The sequence below is a fragment of the Bubalus kerabau genome, chromosome 3, assembly GCF_029407905.1.
Source record: "Bubalus kerabau isolate K-KA32 ecotype Philippines breed swamp buffalo chromosome 3, PCC_UOA_SB_1v2, whole genome shotgun sequence".
In the NCBI taxonomy this organism is placed as follows: Eukaryota; Metazoa; Chordata; class Mammalia; order Artiodactyla; family Bovidae; genus Bubalus; species Bubalus kerabau.
This window is the reverse complement of record NC_073626.1, coordinates 26,419,895-26,446,699: the sequence shown is the minus strand read 5'-3', so window position 1 is coordinate 26,446,699 and position 26,805 is coordinate 26,419,895. Positions and strand designations below refer to the sequence as shown.

General features: G+C 40.7%; 2 protein-coding genes across 2 annotated transcripts; one reads left to right on the top strand and one right to left on the bottom strand.

Annotated features, from left to right (window-relative positions):
- Positions 1–1,765: 1,765 nt before the first annotated feature.
- On the bottom strand, positions 1,766–9,753 carry LOC129647554 (butyrophilin subfamily 3 member A2-like). The gene is made up of 9 exons (XM_055574635.1): positions 9,675–9,753; positions 8,774–9,121; positions 6,556–6,837; positions 6,033–6,200; positions 5,641–5,661; positions 5,520–5,546; positions 4,456–4,482; positions 4,215–4,241; positions 1,766–2,781 (listed from the first exon to the last, which is right to left on the bottom strand). The coding sequence occupies exons 1-9, from the start codon at positions 9,751–9,753 to the stop codon at positions 2,129–2,131; spliced, it is 1,632 nt and encodes a 543-aa protein (XP_055430610.1). The 3' UTR covers positions 1,766–2,128.
- Positions 9,754–16,653: 6,900 nt separating this feature from the next.
- On the top strand, positions 16,654–23,916 carry LOC129647553 (butyrophilin-like protein 1). Its single transcript, XM_055574634.1, has 9 exons — positions 16,654–16,732; positions 17,389–17,739; positions 18,603–18,884; positions 19,026–19,226; positions 19,783–19,803; positions 19,894–19,920; positions 20,103–20,129; positions 22,082–22,108; positions 22,821–23,916. The coding sequence occupies exons 1-9, from the start codon at positions 16,654–16,656 to the stop codon at positions 23,318–23,320; spliced, it is 1,515 nt and encodes a 504-aa protein (XP_055430609.1). The 3' UTR covers positions 23,321–23,916.
- Positions 23,917–26,805: the final 2,889 nt, after the last annotated feature.

The window sequence follows — 26,805 nt, the reverse complement described above, 5'->3', positions numbered from 1 at the left end:
TGTGCATAGACTTTTGGTGTGTCTGTAATTTTTTTTTTTTTTTTTTACTTAGTATGGTGTTTTTAAAGTTCATCCATGTTGTCAAATATTCCAGTACTTCATTTCACCTTTTTTTCATTAAAAGATTTTATTTTTTAAGAGTTTTTTTCCAGGTTTACAGCAAAATTGAGTGGAAAATCCAGAGTATTCCCATATCCCTCCCCTCTCACCCTTTAGTTTCCTCTATTATCAACAATTTGCATTGGTGTGGTGCATATGTTACAACATATGAACCAAAATTGATACAGTACTTTCAACTTAAGTCTAGGGTTTGCTTATGTGTCATACACACACACACACACACACACACGCACACACACACTCACACACACACACATAGGCTTTCCTGGTAGCTCAGAGGTAAAAGAATCTGCCTACAATGTAGGAGCCGCAGAGGATGAGGGTTCAGTCCCTGGGTGGGGAAGATCTCCTGGAGGAGGGCATGGCAACCTACTCCAGTATTCTTGCCTGGGTCTCAGAGTCAGATACAACTGAAGTGACTTAGCACACAGACACAGACACACACACACACACACAAATATGTGTGTGTGTGTGTGTATGACAACAGTAAAATATCCCAAACTGAACCCATTGTCCTTCCTGTTCCATGCCACACTTTCAATATCATTGTATTCATTCTGTTGCTACCCCTACATATCTTCATCCAGCACAACCATTTGACTATGCCTATTAATATATTCCCCACCTTTCCTTTGTCTCTGTCTTGCTTGTTATTCAAGCCCTTCTTTTTTTGTAAGTAAAGTTAATATTCTGGGCTCTGGGTTTATTCTTCTTAGATTCAAATACTGACTGCCACTTAGTGGCTGTGTGTTAGGGAAATTTTGCTGTGGAGGTGTACCTTCCAAGTGAGACTGTTAAAGGGACTTGCCACTTAAAGATCTACTGTAAGGGCAGAAAAATTTAAGGGGTCTAAGTTGATCTCTTCTACTGTCAGAAAGAGAAGGTTCATTTCATAGGAGAAGCTTGTATTTTATATTCTTAAAGAAGTAGACTTTGTAATAAATAGCTGGAGAAGGCTTAGGTTCATTAAAGGTAAAGGGAAAACCCTCAAAAGTAGGAAGAACTGTGTCAGAAAGAAACAAAAAAGCCAGTATTAACAATAGCTTATTCTTCATGAAGGCTGAGGATGTTTCTTCATTCCTTTGACAGTTTATTTTTTCTCTGAAAATATAAATTGCAACATTCATTTCTTTTTTATTCACATACAATTCTGAACTTGCTGATCAGTAAGAACTTGTTTAAAAGAGGGGAGAGGGGCTCTTCCTTCCCAGAAGGCTTGGTCTCCTGTTGAAATTGTTTTACAGCTATTTATCAATCTTCTCCACACCTTGGCAAAGTCCAACTTTAGGAGCTGATGGACACTAAAGCCTGAAGAAAGGACAAGCTGAGCCAATACCTATAAAAGACTTGAGTAGATGTCTGTATCTCCAACAGTAGTATTCAACTGGTACCCTCCCCTTTAAACATCACTCCCAACTCCTTGGCTTCCCAGGTGGCTCAGTGGTCAAGAATCTGCCTGCCAATGCAGAAGATGCAGGAGACGTCAGTTTGATACCTGGGTCAGAAAGATCCCCTAGAGAAGGGAATGGCAACCCACTCCAGTATTCTTGCCTGTGAAATTGCATGGCAAAGAAGTCTGGTTGGCTGCAGTCCCTGTGGTCACAAAAGAGCTGGACATGACTTAACAACTAAAGAGCAACAACAACCCTCCTCCATATTTGATAACAAAAATAGTGACAACAGAGATTTTCACTTTAAATGTAGCTTTAAACATCTTTACTTCAAAACACAATAAGTACTAGAACTTAAGAAAGGCCCATATGTTTCCTTGGAGTTTCCTTGTAACAAATCATTGCTGCCCACATCAAGTACTTCCCCAAAGATAACACTAGAGGAAATTCCCCCAGACATTTTAGCTGTCCATTTCTCTTTCTCCCTCTATCTCTCTTTGAAAGGGGGTAGTTTATACCTAATGAGAATGACCTACTCTTCAAGAAGGACAGCTTTCTTGGACAACATACCTGTAAGAAGCCTGAACAGAGGCAGCGGAGGTGCTGACATTCACTTCTTATAACAGAGAGTTAGCTTCTTGGGGGACACTACTACTTAAATGAGTTAGAGAGGTCTTTGGAGAAGAGTCAGGACAATTCTCAGGGTGATCTGAAGTTGAGCAGATGGTCAAAGATGCGCCAGTACCCCGAAGGCTAAAATAAGGAAAAAGTGTCCCACAGAAGGTGATGCCAGTAAAAGAATAGATGTGGGACCCATCGGCCATGTTATAAAAGGACAGGTTCCCAACTTCCCAATCCAGGAAAACTCCTATCCTGCGGGGCTGCTGCCTAAGTGATGCAGAGTTTTTCTGGGAGTTGGGAAATAGGACTTTTCCTTCCTCGTGTACCAAAACCCAAAAATTCTTATCTGGACTTTCTACAAACCAGCCCTCTCTCTTTGCTGTCTCTGAGCAAATGCCCAGAGCACATCGAGTTGTAGATCCAGCTTCTGTCCTCGTATTTACTTCTACCTCCCAGTATGGTCTCTCCATGTCCCTCTGGGTGAAGGACTTATCTCCCAGAACACTGAAGATGGCTTCAGAAACCCCTTGATCTTCGTGTGTTGAGGCATCACCATTCTGGGAAACATTATTTTTTAAAGAAATGTGTTGCTTGTTCTCAGATAAGACGAGGTTGGGGTGAGCTGTTTTCGGATCCAGAGTGAAAGCCACTGCAGGTATGGAGGGGAAAATAAAGGTCATTCCACAGTGGAGACTGGTTGGCTTTAGGAAAGATGCAAATTACGGGAAAGGGAGGATGGATAAAAACGAGAAAAATGGAAGATTAGGTAAAACAACATATGTTCTCTCCTATGTTCATTCACAGGAGACATGTGATGTGTAGCTCATAGAAGGCCAGGAATGAATGGGACCTTGGGTAACCATGTGTTCCAGACAGGCTGAGAACGCTTAACCAAGAAGTCTGTCTCATCTGAAAATCCCCAGGGTCATGTATTTCAAGTTGGGGCTTCTCTAACCTCCTGCTAATGCCAGTTGCTTTACTGCTTGCTCTTAATAATTAAGACATGTCTTATTTCCAATCACAATGTACTCACTTTCATTTAAGTTTCTTTGGGGCCATTTTTCTGTGAGATTAGGTAATAACTAAGCCATCTATAGTACTTATCTCACGCTCTTATTATACTTTTAATGGTTGAAATCCCAGGCTCTGTGGTCAGAAAGATCTGAATTTTATAATTACTCTGCTTTTAGTATTGGCAATCTTGAAGTTACTTTGCTTCTCTCGGCTCCACTTTAATCTCATGAAGGTGTACATAATTATGATATCTCAGCACAGAACTACTGTGAGAAGACAATGAGATAATATGCAGAGAACTTAGTACTACATTTTGTCCATGAGAACACTTGGTAAATTTTAGCTTCTGATGGTTATAGTAACACTATAGTAATAGTAGCAATAGTGTAAATACTAGTAGTAATGAGTCTGCTTCTGGTCAAACCAAACATCTTCAATAATTAAAATTTTTCTCATGAGAATGTGTATGGGAATGATTAGAATATATTTTAATTTTTGGAGGATTAAATTAACTAGGCAATGTTTGTGGATACAGGGATATTCAGAGTGAATAGCAAGCAGTAGAAATAGAGGGTTGTGATTTTGGGAAGATTCTAAGATTGTCAGGGCCCATTTTCCACTTGCACTGAGATGCAATGAGCCTTTCTCTGTCTCAGACAGAGTATACAGCAGGCTTCCTTCTGATTGAACATGAATAGTGAATAGATCAACAGTAGCACTTAAGTCTCAGAATAAATATAAATTCCTTAAGGGAATTCCTTGAATCCACCATTTTTTCTTCATGGCAATCTCTTATTCCTTCATAATGCATCACAGTTTGTACATGCACTTTCCCATAAAGTCAGAGACCAAATCCACTTTATTTACTAGGCACTAAATAAATAGCTGTATAATTTAATGCTGAATGAATGATGTCAGAATGGTAAGAAATCTGGTTACATTTCTGCGTTAGATTGAAGTGAAAGCCATGAATGAATAACCAGTTAAGTATTGTTGGGAGTTTATACAAATAGTTTCTCAATTGTATAGAAGAGATTATGTGAGACAAATAATAGTAAAGTAACTCACCTGCTTTGAACTGTTCCTTTCTCCAGTCTAAAAAGGAAAAACAAAATTCAGATGGAAGAATATGCCAAGTTAATGTCCTCTGAACTAGTGAGAAGCTTCTCCCTTTATCCCCTTGTGTCTTTTTGGACTCCTAGATTCAAAATAAAATCTCCCGAGGATAGCTCCTATCTGAAAAATGCTCTGAAAATGCCTCACGAAATCCTGAAGTACCTGAAGCCCCAAGACAATATCAGTTACTCACCAGCATATAACTCAGCTTTTCTCCAGTCTGAAATAAAACAAAGGCATTAGAGTCTCCCATTTACAGCAACGTCACTTCAGAAAGTGAAAATCTGAGGGTTTACCACAGTACAGTATACTGTGTTCATGATCTCAATGACAATTCTGATGTACTTATCTTATTTTACATCTCCAGTTTTATTTCTCACATTTTTCACATTCTACACCTATGACAAAATATGCAGGTTCATTTTTTTTTTTTTTTTGGTTGGGGAGAAAGCAAAGGTAGGCTTAAGTTTTGAGAATATATTGGAAAGCCTAAAATTTTGTGTTCTGCCTTGATACTCTTGAGCTTCACAGGGTTCCAAATGCCTAACTGTGAGTTTTCCTGCTCTAGCTCAGATGGTGAAGAACCTGCCTACAGAGCAGGAGACCCAGGTTCAATCCCTGGATCAGAAAGATCCTCTGGAGAAGGAAATGGCAACCAACTCCAGCATTCTTGCCTGGGAAATCCCGTGGACAGAGGAGCCTGGCTGGCTACAGTCCATGGGATCACAGAGTCAGACACAACTTAGCGACTAAACAAGAAATGACAACCTGCTGTCAGTAGACAGGTCCTCTAGCCATCAGGAAAATCTCCCCTCTCAGCTAATTTCCCTGTTGGCCAAAACAGCTGAACCCCACCTGATCTTCAACCTAATGAATTTTACCTCCCTGTCAGCCTGCACAATTAATCAAACAAGCCAATTACATACTTCCACAGAAACAGGGTCACCTCATCCTCTTTTTACTACAAAACCTGCCTCCCACAAGCCTTGCTCTATTTGTTCCACTCTCAACTGCGACCTCCAGGTGCTCCGGCATGGCACATGGTGTCTTTCTCTCCTAGGATGCGAGTATATATGTGAGGATATATGTGCTTAAAAAAACTGCTGTTATTTGTCCGGTATTGGATATCATGTGGTTGACCATTTTATACTGTTTAGGGAAGCAGGTCCCTCTCTCACTAACAAGGTAAATAGAAGGCAACCAGAAGAAAAGGGCCGATGAGAGGGTTTCCCCAACTGTAACAACAGTATAACTCACCTTGCTGATATAACTCTTTCCTTCTGGCTGAAAAGGAATAATAGTCTGTGAGATGCCAGACATACAGCATACAGTAAGGACTTTATCTCCTACTTTAGAGCAATGAAGATGGAAAACTTACCAAGCTCTCTCTTAAGTGATTCTAAAAAGGAAAAAAAAAAAAGGGTTTAACAGAAAATATTTTTTAGACTATGTTATTAAGCCCAGATTCTAAATGCTACTTCCATGTATCTAGAACAAAAAAAAAATCCTTTGAGAATTATCATTATGACCATTAAAAAAAATAAGCTCTATCTATGCCTATACCAGTGATCTTTCCTTCTCCAATGGACTCAATTATAATATTTTTTTTCTCAGGAAGTTCTTGAGCTCCATGTTTTGTTGGAGGTCTTGGGGCTCTGACTCGTTCTTACACATATCTCTGCATTCCCCAAAGATGCCATCCACATGCACAGCCATGCTAACAAATATATAAAGTCACACATCCCCACCAAGTCTGATGCCCAGTTTTACCTTTAGATGTACTTTCTTCCTTCTTTTCTTCCTCGACTTTTGATAGCTTCTTCTTTCCCTGTCGTTCTTTCCAGGCCAAATATACAATAGCACCAGCTGAAATCCCAAGTATCACCAAAGTCACAGCAAATGCTGCCTTCCAAGGAGAGGGCCTAGGGAAGAAGGATTCTGACACAGGATCCCCAAAACCTGGTTAAAAACATACACCAAGCAAGCTTATCCCATCCCATGTGCTAAATATCGCTTCCTTGTGTGTGTGAGTGTGTTTAGACACTCAGTCATGTCTGACTCTTTGCAACCCTGTGGTCTGGAGCCCCAAGGCTCCTCTGTCCATGGGATTTCTCAGGCAAGAATACTAGAGTGGGTTGCCATTTCCTCCCTCCAGGGAATCTTCCCAATCCAGGGATCAAACACACATCTCCTGTGTCTCCGATTTGCAGGTGATTTTTTACCCACTGAACCATCAGGGAAGCCCGTATCCCTTCCTTACTCCTCTCCTATCTCCCAAATGAGCAGCACGGACCTGGGATAAAAATGGTTTCCACTTGCTCTTGTCCAAAGAAGGGGTTCTTCATGGAACAGGACACTTGTGTCATTGAGCTGTCTCTCACAATGAGGGATGCCTCAATCTGAAACAAGCCATCATCATCTTGTGTCTCATCCTCAGAGACAGATGGGATCTTCTTTCCCTTCACATCTTCCCATTGTACTTCAGGCTGGGGGAACCATCCCTTGCCTGTGCACTTCAACCTTATTCCTCCATCTTCTGGACCCACCAAGAAAACACGAGGACCAGAACCTAGACCTGGAGAGGAGAGTCATTCATCTGAGACTTGGAGAGTTTTTGTCCAGATGTCCCTCATATTTCACAGCTACACCAGTGGAGAAAGATGGACAAAGCACTATAGTTCTCAGTGGATGGAAGGGGGTTCTTTTCTTTTCCCGTGAGATCAATGGTTATCTGAAGTTTAAAAGGTAAAAGAGCATTGAAGCTGATTCTGGGACTTATACCAATGTCTGTCATATCTCCTCAATACAAGCATATCTGCAATTGGCCATAGAAGGATAATAGGGAAGGAGCAGAGTAAAATCTGTTGATGTTAAATTCTTTCAGAAAAAGATTACAGTATCTATATCACATGTCTATTTCATCTGCTGCTTAAATTGAGACTTCTCATAGTCACTTCCTTAAATAATTTCCTTTCCTTTTTTTCTTCCTCTGAGTAAGGCTTACCTAAAAGATGAAGTTAACAAGGTAAAGTGAGTCCATGAAAGAGTCAAGATGTTTTAACTTCTCCATTCTCACGCCTTTCTTTTCTTTCCACTCCTCCTCTTCTTCAATTCTGCATGGGCAGGGTCTACTAGTAGGTTCACATATCCAACACCAGTGTTAAAGTATAACACTACCAGAATACTAGATGAATCCACCATGTCTTTGATAATGATGACTGTTCTGACTTCTAAGACTATGTATTATTTGTCTTTATAAAACTGGATATCATAAAATATGGCTCCACCATGTCTGGCTCAGTCCTGTTCAACAAACTGCTTCTAAAAGATTGGACCTGTCTTCATACCCAGAAGTCAATAAACTAACAGGAAAGGTACTAAAAAATGCTGTCATTTGCATGAGGTTATTTCTGTAACTATGAAAGCTTTGACCTCTTACTGGGCGGATATTAAAGTGAGATCACAGTAACACAGCTCAGGAGAGTTTGTCACTCTTTCCTTCAAGACCTAATGGATTAGACTTTTCCACTAAAGTTATACACAAAGAAGAGGATAAAATGAGTGTATAGATAGTTTGACGAGTAGTATTAAATGAGAGTATTAATTTAAGGTAAACCTAACATATTCAAAGAATGAGAAAAACTTTACAACTAGAAAAACAATATGTTTGTCTTGGCAGAGAGTATAAAGCTTTAGAAATGGAAATACCAAAGAAATAGACAGATAAATCATTAATTTAGACTTACACTAGTTACCCATAAGAAGTTTATGGGAAGCAATGTACTGTACATCTGGTGGAGATTTCCTACACTGTTCACTATTGATATGGAGATAAGTGAATAGATACATTACAAAAATTATTTTGAACTTATCATGAAATTGTATATCAAAAATATCTTTCTACAGATGCGAGATCTAAATGTAAAAGCAAAACAAACAAAAAAGAGAGAAATGAACTACTACAACACATTCAATGAGCTACATGGGAAGATCTCAAACATAATGGTGAATAAAAAACAAAACAACCACAACAAAGCAGACATAAAATAGTTCATGTATATGAAATTAAAAAACAAGCACAACGAAGCAGCATCTCAAGGTACTCTGTCAAACCCTCATTTCCTCCAAACAGTGCGCGCGGGACTGGACCACTAACATTTCTAGTTAAGCCTCTGTCCCTCACAGTAGCCAGCTGGGATTCTCATCTCTGGGAGTAATGGTACATTTTGCTTATCAATGTGCTTTACCTTAAAATATGTGAGGAGAGACATAGAGGGAAGTAAATGATCTATTTTTTTGATAGATATTTAGGGAAATCATTTATTTTTAAAGTACATCCTAATAAATGCATAAATAGATTAAGATGACTTGAGGTTAAATTCAGTGCCTAGGATGTTGACACCTCCAAGGATACCTACTTTTGCCTTTTGTTCACCATCCTCCTCCCCTAATCACATACAGAACACTTACATTTCCCTTACAGTGATCTGTATTTTATGATAATTACTCACCTATCACCTTTAGCTCCAAAATGGCTTCTTCGAAATCAGTTCCTTTTTTAAAAAAGCACTTGTACATTCCATTGTCTGAGACCCGGAGGCTGTGGATTCTCACAGCTACTCTTCCCTCGGTGATGTAGTCTTTCACCAACTCGGCTCTCCCTTTGAAATCTACTAGTTGTTCTCCCACCTGCTCCATTCCATTCTGATACACAAACACAGCCTCTGAGAACTGATTGCGAAACCACCGGATCTCCATATTCTCCACATTCATGGCTGGGTACACACGGCAGGGCAGCACCGTGTCTGCACCCAGCATGGCCACGATGGGTTCTGAGGGGCCAGTCACCGAAAAGGAATCTGTGGAATGGAGTCACAAGTGAAAAGAATATTGCAATACCCTGCCTGTGCCTTTTAGAGCACAGTATCATCGCAGGTCCCAGAGACCCATGGGCATTCTCTCTCTAATTAACGCAGCAATAATTTGTCACACATATTCAGGCTGAAGATGGCAGTGAACAAGACAAGGAAGATTTCCACCCTTGTGGAGCTCACAGTCAACAGAGTGATTGTGTATTAAACAGATGATTTTTAAATTGCAATGGTAGTAATGGAGGAAGATGAAGGAGTGCTGGAAAATCATGAAGCTAGAGTTTTGGCAGATCTTGGGCATCAGAAATGCATTCCTCCAGAAATTGAGATCCAAATGATTTAGAAGGCAACAGAAAAGAAATTCTACCTGGTCCTCACCTCTAAAATAATAGTGATTTATCTGCCCTTGTGTATGGGCAAATGCATTATTGTATCAAAGTAAAAGATTTGGAATTAACCTAGGTCTATAAGAGACACAGCAGAGTGGTTTAATGATTCTACTCAGAGGGTAAGAGAATCCAGGTATATAAAATATTCTCACCTGAGCCCCTCATGGACAGCTGGAAAAGCAGGATCAGAAAAAGGCCTCTTAGCAGAGAGAAGGCCAGGGAACACACCATCTTCTCCAGAGTACAGAACAGTATAACATTGAGGGAGTCCTGAAAATAGCTGGAGTAAAGATAAAAACGGGACCCACAAGGTAAAAAAGATTACAGCTAAGTGGTTCACAGGACTTCTAAGAAATGGCCTCCTGAAACCCTAGTGTCTCTCTCAGGGACCATCAGGGAAGCCTTTGACGTTCACAAAAGAGGGCCTTTTGTTTCCCCCTTTCCCAGAAAACAGTCTTTACTTCAACCGCCATGCTCTGATGTGATAAATCTGACCACAGTCTCTCTAAACCCCTCTGAAGAAGAATCAGAGGGGTTTAGAGAGATGGAAAGACAGAGAAAAGGCAGTGAGCAGCCACTGAGAGAGATGGCTTGAGCATAAACATTGCTCTAGCCTCGACAGATTTTCTCACCATACATTCCTATATGACGAAAGAGCAGATACAACTTGGCTTGTCCCCTGTCTACCCCAGGGTCTTTGACCAGATTCTCTCACTTCCCTCCCTCTCGCCCATCACCAAGAAAATGTACTACTCACACAGACTGTTCACGTCTTCTAAGTTCTTCTTAGGGGGATGAAGGCATCCTGGAAGTTCTCACTGACGCTGCCACAGGCACCAGGAATCCATGCTCTTTGTCGTCCCTCCAGGTGCCCCTCTGTGGGCTGCCTGCAGGTGTCTCCTGTGATACTTGCTCCAAGATGCCAGGGGAAGACCAGACGTTAGAAACCTTGGGGTCCTGAAGGAAGCCTTAGGTTTTTTTTTAAAGGGTTTCAGAGAACTAGAAGAAAGATGGCCCCTGCTCGGGAAATTCTCAGCAGTGCAATTCTCCTCTATCTTGCCAACATATTCAAAACTGAAAGTCAAATAAGAAAAGAGAACTTTGACCTGGCATGAATAATAAACCCATCTAATAATTGCACACTTCCAAGGAACGGGTCAAAATCCAGAGGTTTCTTTTTCTCTGAGAGTGTATTTATCCAGGCTGCTGCTGCTGCTGCAAGTCGCTTCAGTCGTGTCCGACTCTGTGCGACCCCATAGATGGCAGCCCATCAGGCTCCCCCGTCTCTGGGATTCTCCAGGCAAGAACACTGGAGTGGGTTGCCATTTCCTTCTCCAATGCATGAAAGTGAAAAGTGAAAGTGAAGTCACTCAGTCGTGTCCGACTCTTAGCGACCCCATGGACTGCAGCCTACCAGGCTCCTCCATCCATGGGATTTTCCAGGCAAGAGTACTGGAGTAGGGTGCCATTGCCTTCAAAAAATAAATATTAGAACTTGACTGGCTGAGTTAAAATCTTGGTAAGGTCACTTACAAGCTCATGGTTTTGATCAAGTTACATAAGCTCTCTGTGTGCCTCAGTTTTCTCATCTGAAAATGGGTTTAATAATACTACCTACCCTAAGCTGTCATGAGGATTACATGAATTAACATATGTAAACCACTTAGAAGAGGGTCAGTAACTTTTACGTTCTGCTGTGTGGCTACATAATTGATTTGTGTTTTGAAGATCCTTCAAATCCTACAAGTTTTAGAATAATTGCCTTTCTTGTCTAGAATGACAGACATTCTGAGTTAGAGTCTGAAAAAAATTTAAAAACTCTAAATTACATTTTTGATATTCTGGATCTAAGATTGAACATCTCTGTATGGATTGTAAGAGATATAGTAACAAGAGATAAGCAAGTATAAACCAGACATGGGCTTCCCTGATAGCTCAGCTGGTAAAGAATCTGCCTGCAATGCAGGGAACCTGGGTTTGACCCCTGGGTTGGGAAGAGCCCCTGGAGAAGAGAAAGGCTACCCACTCCATTATTCTGGTTTGAAGAATTTCGTGGACTCTATAGTCCATAGGTTCACAAAGAGTCAGACACAACTGAGTGAATTTCACTTTCCCTTTCACAAACCAGACATAGTCTAACAAAATTTTAAATATGGCAATATTAATTTTAAAATGAAAATAAAGTTCAGAGAGAAATCATTTAGAGAAACGAGATGACCCCTTCAAATGGTGACATTCATCATGAGCACATAACTTCCAGGGACTGCATGGTGCTAACAGCCTACAGCAGAATTAAAAAATGCAAAATCAGTTTGGAACTCAAAATAGTTTATAACCATAATTAATCAGAAATGAACAGAACCATTCCAGAACATATGAATGAAGTTAGAGAGGTTTTACATAATATAACAACTATGTCACATAAAATCTTTTACTTTTTGACTTGGTGAGATTTAACAATTTCTTTCAGTTTTTAATGAATAGAAATCCATTAGTAGAACGACCCAGTATGACACTCACCTAACTCCTTCTTCCACTGTGCTTAGAGTGCCAAGCCGCCCCCAGATCTGTCTATAAAATTAATACCAAACTATCTGCTTCTCCCAAGTATTCTCTTTGAAACTTGCTTAAGTATCTAATCTCACTAGAGATTTGGATTTGCATTTCCTAAATAGGCAGGGGTTTGACATGAGTATGAATAATGCTATCATACTTTTGGAACACGATTAAAATTTATAAAGTCACTGCCGCAGGAAAACCATGCCGTCATCATGGAGGCAAATACTCTATTGGAAGAAGGTATCAGAAAAAGGAGATTAAGTCACCCCATGATTCCTCCATTTCTACGTGACTAATGTCAGGACATGCATGCGTGCTCAGTCTTGAAGTAGTGTCCAACTTTTGCGACCTTGTGGACTGTAGCCCCCAGGCTCTTCTGTCCATGGGAGTTTCCAGGCAAGAATATTGGAGTGGGTTGCCATTCCTCCTCCAGGGGACTTTCCCCACCCAGGGATCAAATCCAAGTCTCCTGAGTCTCTTGCATTGGCAGGAGGATACTTTACCACTGAGCCACCTAGGAAGCCCATACTGCCAGAACACATTTGCTAAATCTCCTATCTTTCACTTTACTCCAAGTCAGATAACAAAGAGTGGGAGTAAACAACTACAGGATGTAGCCCAGCAGTATTTGTACCTTTTCTCCCCTCCAAGACCTTGTGTTTAACCTGCAACCTTCACTTTTCATATAAGAGAAGTTTTATGAGAAAAAAGAAACAACTTCTGATTCCTTGCTTGTCCAGAATTTTCTTTTACACTTAATGCTAGTTTTGTTGTTTAGAAAATTCTAGTTTCTACTCAGGAAAGTGATGAAATAAAATTTATATTTTAAAGCAGGACAAGGAAATTTAAGCACAAAATTCTCTCTATTTGTCTGTTCGGGTCTCTTTCCTCCCCCTGTAATATGTAATGTGCTTCTGCATTGTACATTAACAAGACCTCCTCAAAGGCGAGAATGCTGGCTTGACTATATGATAATTTTTTTCCTTTCTTCTAATACTAGCAATGTAACTTCTTAAAAGAACAGCATTCTTTCCTGACTCTGTAAGGAATCGTGGAGACTTGCTACTTGCTTTGTACATGCTTACCTGGACTAGCTCTGGTGAACTTTCATGTAAGATGTCAGTATGTCATTTTGATGACAATCTTTTGTCTTAAAAATGTGTACGGTGGTGCCTCCAATTAAAATAAATAAGTTTATATTAAAAAAAGCACATGGGGAAAAAAAATGTGTACGGTGTACTTTCAACTTCTAACAGGTGGGAGAGTTCTCAGAGCTTCTGAATCTGTCTCTGAATTATAATCCTCAGTTGACTTGAATGAAATTCTCCCTTTGTTTTCTTCACTTGATTGTTAATTGCATTTCTGTTGACAAAAATGAAGACTCCATTCAACTGTTTTCTAGTAATTACTATTGAATGACATGTATGATGGAATCTGATTTTTTTTTTTCTTTTGTACATAACAAATTTTTCTGCACCCTGGAACTTTGAGGTTTTGTGTTTTGTTTAGTTGTTTGTTTATAGCTTTAAAACGTTACAAGAATTCATGTATAAATGACTCTTCTTCTCTAGTAGTCAGCTTTTTGTGAAGTACCCTTCCTTCTGATTCTTGCCCCTTATCTTTTCATCTTGGGAAACATTCTGGGTGAATGCCGAAGTTCTGGGTGGATTTGCTCAATCTAAATTTCCTAATTTTTAAATCTTTTTGATTTAAAGTACCACGTAGTAACTCCCTTTTTCTAACCCAATATTTTGATCTTCGGCAGTGTCTACTCAGAGATGACACCTCCATTTGTTTTCTATTTAAAAACAATTTTTCATTCCCAAGAATGCTGATTGTTTCTCTAATCCTACATCTTCTATGAATGAATCCTTCCTAATATACTTCATATTTGCATTAAAGATTTTTATATACACACATTCTTCTTTAGCTTTTTAAGTTAGAGAAATCTGAAAATTAGAAAGAACCAAAATTATAGACAGAAACACCTTTATTTGCTCCACTCAGAAATACATATAGCTGAGTGGAAATATTATTATTTTGCTGTGATTTTTCTATTTTTTGCAAAAAGCAAGATCATACTGTTCACACTGTTTTAAAAACTGCTCTTTAAAATTAATAATGCCTTGTAGCTCTTTCCTTCTCTCTCCCTTTTCACCTTTCTCTCTTAAACACACAAATGCTGGTATGTATTCAATGTAATTCCCTCTAAATATTCTTCACAGATTAATTGGCTCAAACAATTCTCTATAATTGGGAAAAATGCCTAAATATGTATGTGAATTTTTAAAATTTATTTTTTCTAACTGTTGGAAATGTATGTTAGTCTATCTACATTTTGAGATAGAATATATACACAAAGATGTATCATACATTTCAGAGTAAACAAAAGAGGCAAATAATATTTTCAGATAGTTCCTTTTCTCCTTCAGTTTTCCCTTCCCGTTCTTTAGTGTTTCAGACCTAAACCATAAGGTAGGTGTCAGACCCCAAATAAGACAGGATAGTTTTATGGAGGAGTGCTGCTTAGAGTGGTGTGAAAGAATTTGAGTGGAAGGAGATGGACCTGTATGAGGAAGGGAGACAGCCCTGAAGGAAATCCAGAATATATGGTCCTATATTCAAACAGTGTAATATTATGTGGCAAGAAAAAATTTTAAATGCATTGATACACACAATGCGGTTGAGCCTCAAATAAACATTTTGTTTAGCCAAAAAACCAAGCACAAAAGGGTGTATACTGTATGACTCCATTTTGGTGAAGTTTCTAAGAGTAGGCAAGATTAAGCTATCACAATTTATATCAGAATACTGGTTTTTTTTCCCCTTTGGAAAGGATTGATGGACAGTGAACCTGAGAGGATTGATGGACAGTGAACATGAGGAAAATTTCAAGAGACAAAAATGTTCCATTGTTCAATGAGGTGGTAATTACATGAGTGTAAGCATTTGTGAAACCTCATTGAAATGCATGTTCTAAAGCCATGCATTCCATTCTTCGCAAATTATATCTCAGTACATTTGATTTCTTAAAAAAGGCAAATGTACCTATCTCCAGAGAATATTTATTTAGGGTTTTGGTATTCATTTGTCCAGACTTACATATTAATATTTATGCAATTGCCTCTTTTGTCCCTGATTATCTGTAAATCTTGTGAGACATGAAAAGAACATGAATTACGCTTGGAAAGCCTGTGAAGTGGGAAGAAAACTCTGTGTGAGCATTTTGTATCTGGCACTCTATTACTGTGTTTTTACATCTATTCTATGTTGGGGAACCCCAAGATTTTTTTTGAAACAGAGCCCTAATATTCTCAGAGCACAGAGTCCTCCATTCCTGATGTCTTATTGTCCCCCATGCAGTTCTGCACATGGCTTCCAATGTCAGCTATGGTGTGGTAGGAGGAAGCGTGCTGCTATTGGGTTTATCCTCTCAATCATCTAAATTTGTGAATCAAGCATTTGGATGACCAACTGACTTGGATATTATACAGGAAGATGATTCTTTCTCCCCAGCTGATGCAATTTCTGTCCTTTGCAGGTGGGATCAGGGAGCCATAATGAACACTGTCGATCAAAGCAGCTTTAGAGTTTCTATCATTGTATGGCTCAGCCCAGTCCAAAGTCCTCTGGGATGAACTATTACTTCCACTTTCAAAGTTAGTAGCAGTGCTGGAGGCAGGCTGAGACTTTCTCATTAAACCCATTCCAGAAGAGGCATTCAAATGCCCATTCTTCTTGGCAGCATTATTTGTCCTCCTTACTAAGAATATTCCCCTAATCGAGGAATGGGTTAGAAACCTGCTGTTTTCATCGCCTGCAGCCACACCCTTGGATGCTGACCACGAGAACAACCAGGTGCAAATCGTATCTGGAGCCAGATCGTGTAGGTGCACTAAGGAGACCAGGAGCTTGGCCCAGAAACCCCCTTGGCTCAACCTGGATGGTGAGAAAAACACATGTGGGACGTGCAGATGTGTCTGTGGGACATGTGGGTCCTGAGAAAAGAAGGGCTTGAGCTCTGGGCTCATGTGGTGAGAAAACTCCCTTCCCTTTCAGGAATTAAGCTACAGGAGTATTTGTGGTCAAAATAAATTAATATATGAATGAATGGATGAACAAGTGAATGGAGGGGAGAAATAGTTTGACTGAGGAAAGTGGATGAATTTTGAGTCTGATTTCATTTCTCAATGTTGAACTCAAGGTTTTCAATTTCAAGAGAGCCCTGGCGAGGTGGTGAATCCATAGATAAGCAAGCAAGCCCACAGGACACAAGAGAACGGTTTACCGTTTCCTACACCTGCTGGGGAAACGGTTTTCAGAAAAACAAAAGAGGGAAGGAAAAAAAAAAAACAAAACCCCATGGGAACAGTTGGGAGTTGGTGGTGTTTGTCTTAAGGTCTGTAAGGGAAAACGGCCAAAATCCTGTGTATAAAAGTAAGTCTTTGCACATGGGATTTGTTTTCTTTTCTTCTGAGAACTTTCACTCGGCTGGCTTCTCACCACCTTCTCAACATCCTTGGAATGAATGTTTTGTGCTTCCAGCGTGCTCCATGTTCTGCTCTGAAGAAGATGGCAGGTTTTCCTGGCCTCTTTCCTGCTGATGTTCTCCCTGCTCTCCTTCTCTGGGTGTCCATGTGGGGCTCCCCAGGTCAGTGTTTTCCCTCATACCTTTCATTTGTTGGTTTGTTTTCAGTGGCTCTTCTTATACAGTAGGTCCACCAGTCCCAACTCTGCACCCCCTCAAAGGCAGTTATACCTGGGAAAATTATGGCTCTGTCTTCTGCCAACAGAAGGCTTGACGAGTCAGGTGAAGGGTGGGAGCGATCTCCTTCACATCAACATCTTTGAGCAGATCTCATAAAAATCACAGCTATAATATTTATCTAAATCTTTACTGAATGTGAGTGATCTTAGTGATCTGTTTAAATTTGATGTAACTGTTAAAATATACTTTGTAATGTTTACACTGCCAAGAAAACCCAAATTTGAAAACAAAGAATTTAGACTCAGGATCCCTGAGTGGGTTATGATCTTGGACAAACCGTTTATTCTTTCTGGGACATGAATCCATCTTTCATAAAGTAAAAGGGGCCCCTCAAGTTGAAATTTTCAGACTCCAGGTTTGAAGATAACCAGCCATGAGGTCTCAATAATGATATTTTCTGATACTGTCTCTTTAATTGGATATCAAAAAACACAAATAAGAAAAATACATTTGGGTCTCACATTAAGAAATGCAGGTGGGTCTACCATCTCATCTCCTCCCCTACCGCTTCCCCTAATCTGTCTGTGATTTTCATGCAGTGTCCGGGTTTTCTGTGATGGGACCAGCTCAGCCCATCAAGGTCTCACTAGGAGCAGATGCCACTCTGCCCTGCCAGTTGTCCTCTGAGCAGAGTGCAGCCCACATGCAGATCCGGTGGTACCGAACCCAGCTCTCCCCGGCGGTGCTCGTGTACCAGGATGGGCAGGAACAGGATGGGGAGCAAATGCTGGAGTACCGTGGTAGGACAGAGTTGGTGGAGGACTCCATCGGCAGAGGGGCTGTGGCCCTGCTGATCCAACACGTTCGTGCCTCTGATGATGGCCAGTATTGGTGTCATTTTAATGATGGTCACATCTCCCGGGAAGCTGTTGTGGAGCTGCATGTGATAGGTATGTTAACTTAGCATACCTATGTTGAGAACGTCTGGATCCCTAGACTGGTATTTCTCAGGATCTTCCATATGTTGCCTTGCAGAATGTCAGCTTCCTAAACTGTACAATGAGGACAGAACCACATGCTCTGCTTTTAAACACCAAAGGAGGCAATCTTCCTGTAGATATTTTGGTATCCAAAAAGATCTCAAAAGTTTATTAATTTGTATTAATTCAGATAGATACTGGCATCTTCAAATATTTTTTACCCAGTCAGAAGAGAAAGACAACTTGTAGAATTAAACTCACTTTTTCTTTGATTGTCCCCATGCTTTTTTCTTCTTGGAATGACCCCAAAGCTCTCTCAGTCCTAGTACAGTGCAAAAGCATTAAGTTGATTTCAGAATCAACTTAATATTGATTTCAGAATCAGAGGTAAGCCTAATGCTGACTGTGAGCAGTTTTGAACTCTGAACTTCAGTTTACTTATCAGCCTGCTGCTGCTGCTGCTGCTGCTGCTGCTAAGTCGCTTCAGTCCTGTCCGACTCTGTGCGACCCCATAGACGGCAGCCCACCAGGCTCCCCCGTTCCTGGGATTCTCCAGGCAAGAACACTGGAGTGGGTTGCCATTTCCTTCTCCAATGCATGAAAGTGAAAAGTGAAAGTGAAGTCGCTCAGTCATGTCCAACTCTTAGCAACCCCATGAACTGCAGCCTGTCAGACTCCTCCATCCATGGGATTTTCCAGGCAAGAGTACTGGAGTGGGGTGCCATTGCCTTCTCCGACTTATCAGCCTAGTGATGGGCAATTAGACCTTCAGCCTGAGGGACTCCTGAGCCCCAGGGGACCACAGGCCTCAGGGACATGTCTTCTTTCCTCAGGCTTGGGCTCTGCCCCTCATGTTCGCATGATGGGGCCTGAGGATCATGGGATCCAAGTTCTGTGCTCCTCAGGTGGCTGGTTCCCCAAACCCAGGGTGCAGTGGAGTGACATGGCGGGAGAGAAGCTACTATCCCTCTCTGAATCTCAGACTCAAGATGGAGATGGGCTCTTCCATGTAGAGACATCTCTTGTGGTCACAGACAGCTCTCTGGGCAATGTGACCTGCTCTATCCAGAACCCTGTCTCGGGCCAGGAGAAAGCGTCAGCCATCTTCCTTCCAGGTCAGTCAGGCACAAACCCCGAGGCAGAGCTGGGTGTCTTCCCAGCAGGGAGGAGTGAAGGAGGGCTGAAGGGAGCCTTGGAGAGTGGGCGGGGCTTCCTCCAGGTTCATCTCTCACTGTGTCTCCACATGCCTGTGTCAGAGCCCTTCTTCCCCAGAACGTCTCCATGGAAGACAGCCCTGGCTGGGACACTCCCTGTACTGGTGCTTCTCCTCATCGGGATCAGCTACATTGGCTGGAAAGAACATAAAGCCAAAAACGGAGAAGTAGAGAAAAGGAAGAAAGCATCTCATGAAAGACACAAGGTGGCGAGAGAAAAGGAAGAGGCACATTCATTCAAAAGTAAATCGGGCAGCAAGTCAAATCAGAGGTTCTTGGAAAAGCTGCAGATACTGTGTGTGCAGGGTAGATGGGGAAATAAAAAATTGTTGAAGAATCCTGAGGAAAACACAGGGTGCCAAGAATTCCACAGAACTGGGAGTCCTATGCAAAGGAGAAAACCACATGGGAAGTTAGGAGATCTGTGGGCAGTGGTCATAAGCCTCCAATCCACACCATGCCCTTTCAAGCCTCTGTACCCCAACCTGTTTCTCTTTGTAGAAATGTCTTCCTTTATCTTCTCTTCCTTTTTATCCTTCAAGAATAAGCTCCAGAAACACCTAAGAAATCAAACTCCCAGGAAGCATGGACTTGCCTTCCTGTGTGACCCCAGGATTCTTCCCACATAACTTTTCTTAGAGCTTGCCCTTTTATATTTGACAAAGATATTCATTAATCTTTCTCACCTGCTTAACGATGGGCTCCTTAAGAGAAGGTCAAATTGAGTTCACTTAGCTACTCACTGGGCTCAGGAGCAACTAAAACTCAATTTGATGGATTTTCTATCTTTCTCTTTCAGGGAAGCTTGAGGAAGATCTCGGTGAGTCTTACTTCTTCTCATGCCCTGTATAGAATTTGTACCCCTTTTCACACCTGTTCTGGGTCTCTCACTGAATGTTGTTTCTTTCAGAACAACGAAAGGCATTATACAATAAAGGTAAGCAACTCAGTCATGTCAATTGATACCCTGATGTCCAACAAGTTCTCAGTTCCCTATTCTCAGAGAAAAGACTAAAGGATTCATGATGATTAGTGGAAGAGAAATTATGGAGAGGAAGACAAATTTGAGGTTGCAGATTAATGTCTCATCTTGTCTTTCCTGTATTTGTTCTGTTTTAGACTGGAAGAAGGCCCTGATATATCCTGGTATGTAAACCTCTGGCCCTCATCTTGCCAAATGCCTCTGGTATTCTGAGCATAATAAGCAGAGTGATAAATATAAACACACGTACACACACTTGAAAGTTGTGAAATTTTTATTTGGTATCACTCTGTAGTGTTTTGTATTTGGAGACTCAAATAACCAATTGTCTTCCAGAGCTGATAATGAAGGAGAAATAACTGCTGACTAGTCAATTCCACTACAGGACTGGGGTAGGACACAGCATGAATGTGCATTGTTAGCCCTTCCCCTATGGAGAAGAGAAAGATGGAACTCAGGGTGACTTTGAGGAGATCTGGGAAGAATAAAGAATATATTATGTCAGCATTTTTACTCTGCAAAAAAAGTTTAAAAGATCAGAAAATATATTTTATATTCAGAGAAGTATATTAACTATGATTGTACTTATTTTACCTATTTGAAATAAAGTAAAATTCAATATATAGGGAGAAGGTTTATGTATGAAAAAGTTGAAAAACAGTTTTTCAAAATATTTTAATATTTTCTGCATAAATATGTTTATCTGGAGGTAGGGGGAATTGGCTATTTTTATACGTTCCACTCCAGTGTTCTTGCCTGGAGAATCCCAGGGATGGCAGAGCCTGGTGGGCTACCGTCTATGGGGTCACACAGAGTCGGACACGACTGAAGCGACTTAGCAGCAGCAGCAGCATACCTTCTGAAATCTGAGTCTACGTATTCTGTAGGCTTATAACTCATTTGTTTCTGTTTGTGTGTGTGTGGAATATGGTATTGGATCTCAAAAACACACTAGGGCATTCCTTGAATATATATCTATGCAAGTTTTATATGCCCGGCATGCTAGATGTTGGTGGCACAAGTTATTATCTCTGACCTTGTGGAACTTAAAGTCCACTGGGGGAAGGAAATCAGGAACCAGGCAACTACACACAGCCTGATGAGTGCTCTGATAAGAGAAGGTCAGAGGAACTCCTCCCAAGGATTAAAGCTGATTAAGCAGTTTTGTTAAGAGTTTTCTTTTATGAGATACTGAGAAACGTTCCTGTGTTTCTAAAGGAGTGAACAAAGTACTAAGGACAACTTTTGACACTTTTAATTCCAAATCTGTCAATTACAACTGGGAAGTCAGGTTATTTTATATTTCTTGACCTCAGTGTCTTTATCTCTTTAAATGAAGAGACTGGAATACATGATCTCTGATGTCCTCCTTGACTCATATATTTATAGATTCCATGCATCCAAGTGCTACACTTCTGATGGGAGGGCAGTTTAGTGAGAAACCACAGAGCTGCTCCAGCCAAGAATTATGGATGGGTCCTTATCTACCTATTGTCTCAAGATTCAATGAGAATACCCAATCTTCAAATAAAATCACAAGGCCTGTTATAAGAGAAGTGGCCACAGGCAGAAGCAGATGCAATTCTTTTTCCCACTAGGAATCTGTCTCTGGAGAAAAATATAAGCTATCCGATTACAATCTGGGTCAAAGTAATAAGGGCTCATTTAAATGCTTTGGTCATAAACTTAAACTCTGAGGAGATCATAGGCCAGAAAAACTGTAAATAGATAGAGGGGTTTAGAGGAGGAATAGAATAGAATTAAATTAAAAATATGTTTTATAGCTCTCATCATCAATGAGGAGGCCCACAGAAGTCTGGAGAGCACAGTAGAGTGGCATGTAGAGGATCAGACCCTACTCCTGGGGTCTCCAAATGTGCCTTAAGTTGGAGAACAGCCCCAGCTTCCGGCTGAATTATGTGATGGTTTCTAATCTGAGCGCACAGAAAGTGTACTACTTGTCCTGTAGTTTCTGGACACTACCAGAGTTTGAGGAGTTTTGAGGAGGAAGGGAATGTCACCACGAGAAGGTGATGAGTCAGGAAAGTCATCTTATTTCCTTTTCATCCCCTGGGTGTACTTCCGTCTGGTTTCAGTTCATGTTGCTCTTTTTCAGACTGGAGGAAGGAACAGTTTGAACGTGGTAAGTGGTTCTTTATTTATCTTTTTGACCCCCTTCTAACCTGCCCTCTGAGATCTCCTCTGAGACCCTGCTTATCCTTCCTAACATCCTCTCCTAGTTGAAAAGACAGGCACTACTGTTCTGGTAAAGAGAAGGAGGACATGAAAAGCATTCAGTGTTAGCCTGAACTGACAACTGCTGCTAGGATTAGCTACTCTGGTCATGCCTCCCCTTTCAAATGCTGACAAAGCTTCCCTGTCTGTGGGGTCCACTTGGTTCTGAAACAGAAATTAGCATAGCCCCTCAGCTGAGAAGACCCCACACTAAGTAAAAAGGGCTCAAAATAGCAATTCAGCTGTTCTTTGTAGAGAGGTCAGCTCACAGGGAGCCTGTGACTGAGGAAAATAGGACTAATTTGCAGAGAACATGGCAGGAACACCGTTCTTCAGTAAACATTTCAAGATCCTGCACACACTGGCACTCTGTCAAAACACTGACCATGGCAAAGATAAGACAAGTAGCATAGAATGGGTAGCAAGAATAAATAGCAAGAGAACCCATCAAACCCCCCTCCCGCCCAGCTCCACCTCACCCAACACACACACCTTCAGAGGAGAGGTGTTCTTTTCACCACTCCTTACACATTTGCTCTGTTTTGTTAAAGTTTCTCCTGTATAACAGTTTTCTGAAATATGTAGTCTTGGCTTTATCCTTTCCTTTTTATTTCTTCCAGTTCTTGTGATTGAAAATCATGAAAATGTTCATCAGAACAATTCTGACTTCGGAAAGGAACCTCAGGCAGTATTATGTAAAAAGCAAGGAGGTGGCAACCTTCTCAAACTTGATCAGAAAGGATTCACTAAGGGGAGATATTACTGGGAGGTGGACATTGAGGACACTGATGAATGGACTCTAGGCATTTATGAGGAGCCCACAGAGAAGAGTGGGCTACTCAGTGATCTAGAGAAGATGAAGTTCAACGTCTTAGAGAAGAAGGGATGTGAATACAGGGCTCTCACTTGTTCTCGCCAAGGCATTTTCCACAAAGAGTCTCTCCTGATTGAAAAGTGTCCACTAAAGATTGTGATTTTCTTTGATTATGAGGATAGTGACATTTCTTTCTATAACATGACTGATGAAACCCACATCTTCTCCTTCACCCACGCCAACTTCTCTGGGTCAGTCTATCCTTACTTCAAACTGAAATCCATGGAGTTCTCCCCATCTGCATGATATTGAGTGACTTAGAATAAGAACCTAGAAATTGTGAAGATAGTAGCCCATTTTTTGTAAACCCAAGGATTCCAGTCTTGACGGGTGTCCTCAGGACCACCGATTATGAGGCCTCTTGATTTAAGTCTCCATGAATCTGCATGACCAAAGTTTCCAGCCACATCAAGCAGTGTTTCTCAAATAATTTGCAGAGAAGAATCTTTTCCACATCTTGTGGTTGTTGTAAATATTTTTTGCATTGTATATTATATATCACAGACATACTTTTCTGAATAAACTACTGGAAATGATGAAGTGAGTACAAAGACATGTGATTGGAAATTTTATTATTAAATATCATATACCTAACATTTTCTATCAATTCACTCCAAATGTTGTAATACTTTATTTCTATATTTGTTTCATGAAGAATTGGTAAGAAACAGTTTACAAATATGCACTGATCTATGGATCACACTTTTGGGGCTTCCCAGGTGGCACTAATGGTAAAGAACCCATCTGTAATGCAGGATTCTCAGGAGATGTGGGTTTGGTCCCTAAGTCAGGAAGACCCCTGGAGGAGGGCATGGCAACCCTCTCTAGTATTCTTACCCAGAGAATCCCATGGACAGAGGAGTCTGGCAGGCTACCATCCATGGGGTCACAAAGAGCTGGCCATGACTGAAGTGACTTATCATACATGCACACATGGATCACACTTTAGTAGCACTGCTTAAACAAAAATTAGATGCACAACAGCACTGAATAAAAATGACAGAAGAGTTTTATTTTCAATTGTTGAAGGAGAAAAGTTAAACTATAATTTGATGAGCAGCTAAACTGTATCTTAAATGCAAGGATAATTTGATAAAGAAAAAATAAATATCAATCACAATCCAGTTCTAACAAATGTGATGATGGCAAGATGATGAGGTCTGGGGAAACCAGAGTCAAATGAGAGCGCATCGAGGTATAAACAGTGAAGGGAAAGTAAACAAACATCTACAGGCAAAAGAATGAAGCTGCCCTCTATCTCACATCATATGCGGAACATTAACTCAAGATGGATTACAGATCTAAATGTAAGCATAGGGGTAAATCTTGGTTTTGGCGCTTGGTTTAGGTTTCTTAGTTATGATACCAAAAGTTCAACCAAACAAAGAAAAACATAAATTTGACTTTGTTACAAGTTTTGTGCACCAAAAGACACTATCAAAAAAGTGAAGAGGCAACTCATAGAAAGAGAGAAAATATTTACAAATTATTCATCAGAGTTTAGTATGAACAATATATAAAGAATTTGTAATACTAAATAATAAAAAGAAAAGCAATTCAAGTTTTTAAATGAACAAATGATTTGAACAGATATTTCTCTGAAGAAGATGTGCAAATGGTCAATAAATGTGCAACACAATTAGTTACTTGGGAAACGTAAACCACAATGTGGGCTTCTCTGGTGGCTCAGCCGGTAAAGAATTTGCCTGCAATGCAGGAGACCTGGGCTGGATCCCTGGGTTGGGAAGATCCCCTGGAGAAGGGAAGAGCTCCCCACTCCAGCATTCTGGCCTGGAGAACTCCATGGACTATAGAATCCACGGGGTTGCAAAGAGTCAGACACATCATGCCCTCTAAGATGGATATTCTATGTCCTCCCTACATTCCCCCCTCACCAAGTGGAAAATAACAAGTATTGGAAAGAATGTGGAGAAATGTAAAACAACACAGTCACTGTGGAAAATAGTTTAGAAGTTTCTCAATAAGTTAAATGTAGAATTACCATTGTTGTTGTTCAGTTGCCCAGTTTTTGTTTTTGTTTTTTTTTTGGAATCTGTGACCCCATGGACTACAGCACACCAGCCCTCCTGGTCCTTCACCATCTCCTGGACTTTGCCCAAGTTCTTGTTCATTGCATCAGTGATGCTGTCCAGCCATCTCATCTTTTGACACCCTCTTCTCCTTCTGCCCTCAATTTTTTCCCAGCACCATGGACTTTTCCAATGAGTCATCATTTCCCATCAGATGACCACAATACTAGTGCTTCAGCTTCAGCATCAGTCCTTCCAGTGAATATTCAGGGTTGATCTCCCTTAAGATTGACTGGTATGATCTCCTTGCTCCAGCCCACAGTTCAAAAGCATCAATTCTTTGGCATTCTGCCTTCTTTACGGCCCAGCTCTCACAACCGTACATGACCACTGGGAAGACCATGGCCTTAACTATACACACCTTTGTCAGCAGAGTAGTATCTCTGCTTTTCAATACACCGTCTAGGTTCATCATCGCTTTCCTGCCAAGAAGCAATTGTCTTCTGATTTCATGACTGCAGTCACCATTCACAGTGATTTTGGAGCCCAAGAAGAGGAAATTTGTTACTACTTTTGCTTTTTTCCCTACCATTTGCCATGCAGTAATGGGGATAGATGCCATGATCTTAGTTTTTTTAATATTTAATTCTTAAGCCAGCTCTTTCACTCTCCTTTTTCACCCTCATCAAGAGGCTCTTTAGTTCCTCTTCACTTTCTGCCATTAAAGTGATGTCATCTGCATATCTGAGGTTGTTGATGTTTCTCCCATCTATCTTGATTCCAGCTTGTAACTCATCCAACCCAGCATTTCTCATGATGTCCTCAGCGAATTTGTTTAACAAGCAAGGTAACAGCTGAAAGCCCTGTTGTACTCCTTTCTCCATCTTTAACCAATCAGTTGTTCCATACAGGGTTCTAACTATTGCTTCTTGACCTGCATACAGGTTTCTCAGGAGACAAGTAAGATGGTCTGGTATTCCTATCTCTTTAAGAGCTTTCCACAGTTTGTAATGATCCATATAGTTAAAGGTTTAGCATAGTTGATGAAACGGAGATAGATGTTTTTCTGAAATTTCCTTTCTTTCTCTAGAATACAGTGAATGTTGGCAATTTGATCTGTAGTTCCTCTTCCTTTTCTGAACCAACCTTGGACATCTGGAAGTTCTTGGTTCCCATAATGCTGAAGCCTAGCATGCAAGATTTTAAGCATGACCTTACTAGTATGGGAGATGAGTGCAATTGTCTGGTGGTTAGCACATTCTTTGATACTACCCTTCTTGGCAATTGGGATGAGGATTGATCTTTTCCAGTCCTGTGACCACTCCTGGATCTTCCAGATTTGCTGACATAATGAATGCAAAACCTTGATGGCATCCTCCTTTAGGGATGTGGATAGTTCTGCTGGAATTTCATTGTATCCACTAGCTTTATTAGCAGCAGTGCTGCTTAAAACCTACTGGACTTCACACTCTAGAATGTCTGGCTACTACACCATCATAGTAATCCAGTTCACTAAGATCCTTTTTTATACAATTCTTCCTTGTAATCGTTCCATCTCTTCTTGATCTCTTCAGCATCTAGTAGGACTTTGCTATTTTTATCCTTTATTGTGCCCATCTTTGGGTGGAATGCTCCCTTGATGTTTCCAATTTTCCTGAAGAGATCTCTAGTCTTTGCCTTTTTGTTGTTTTCTTCTCTTAT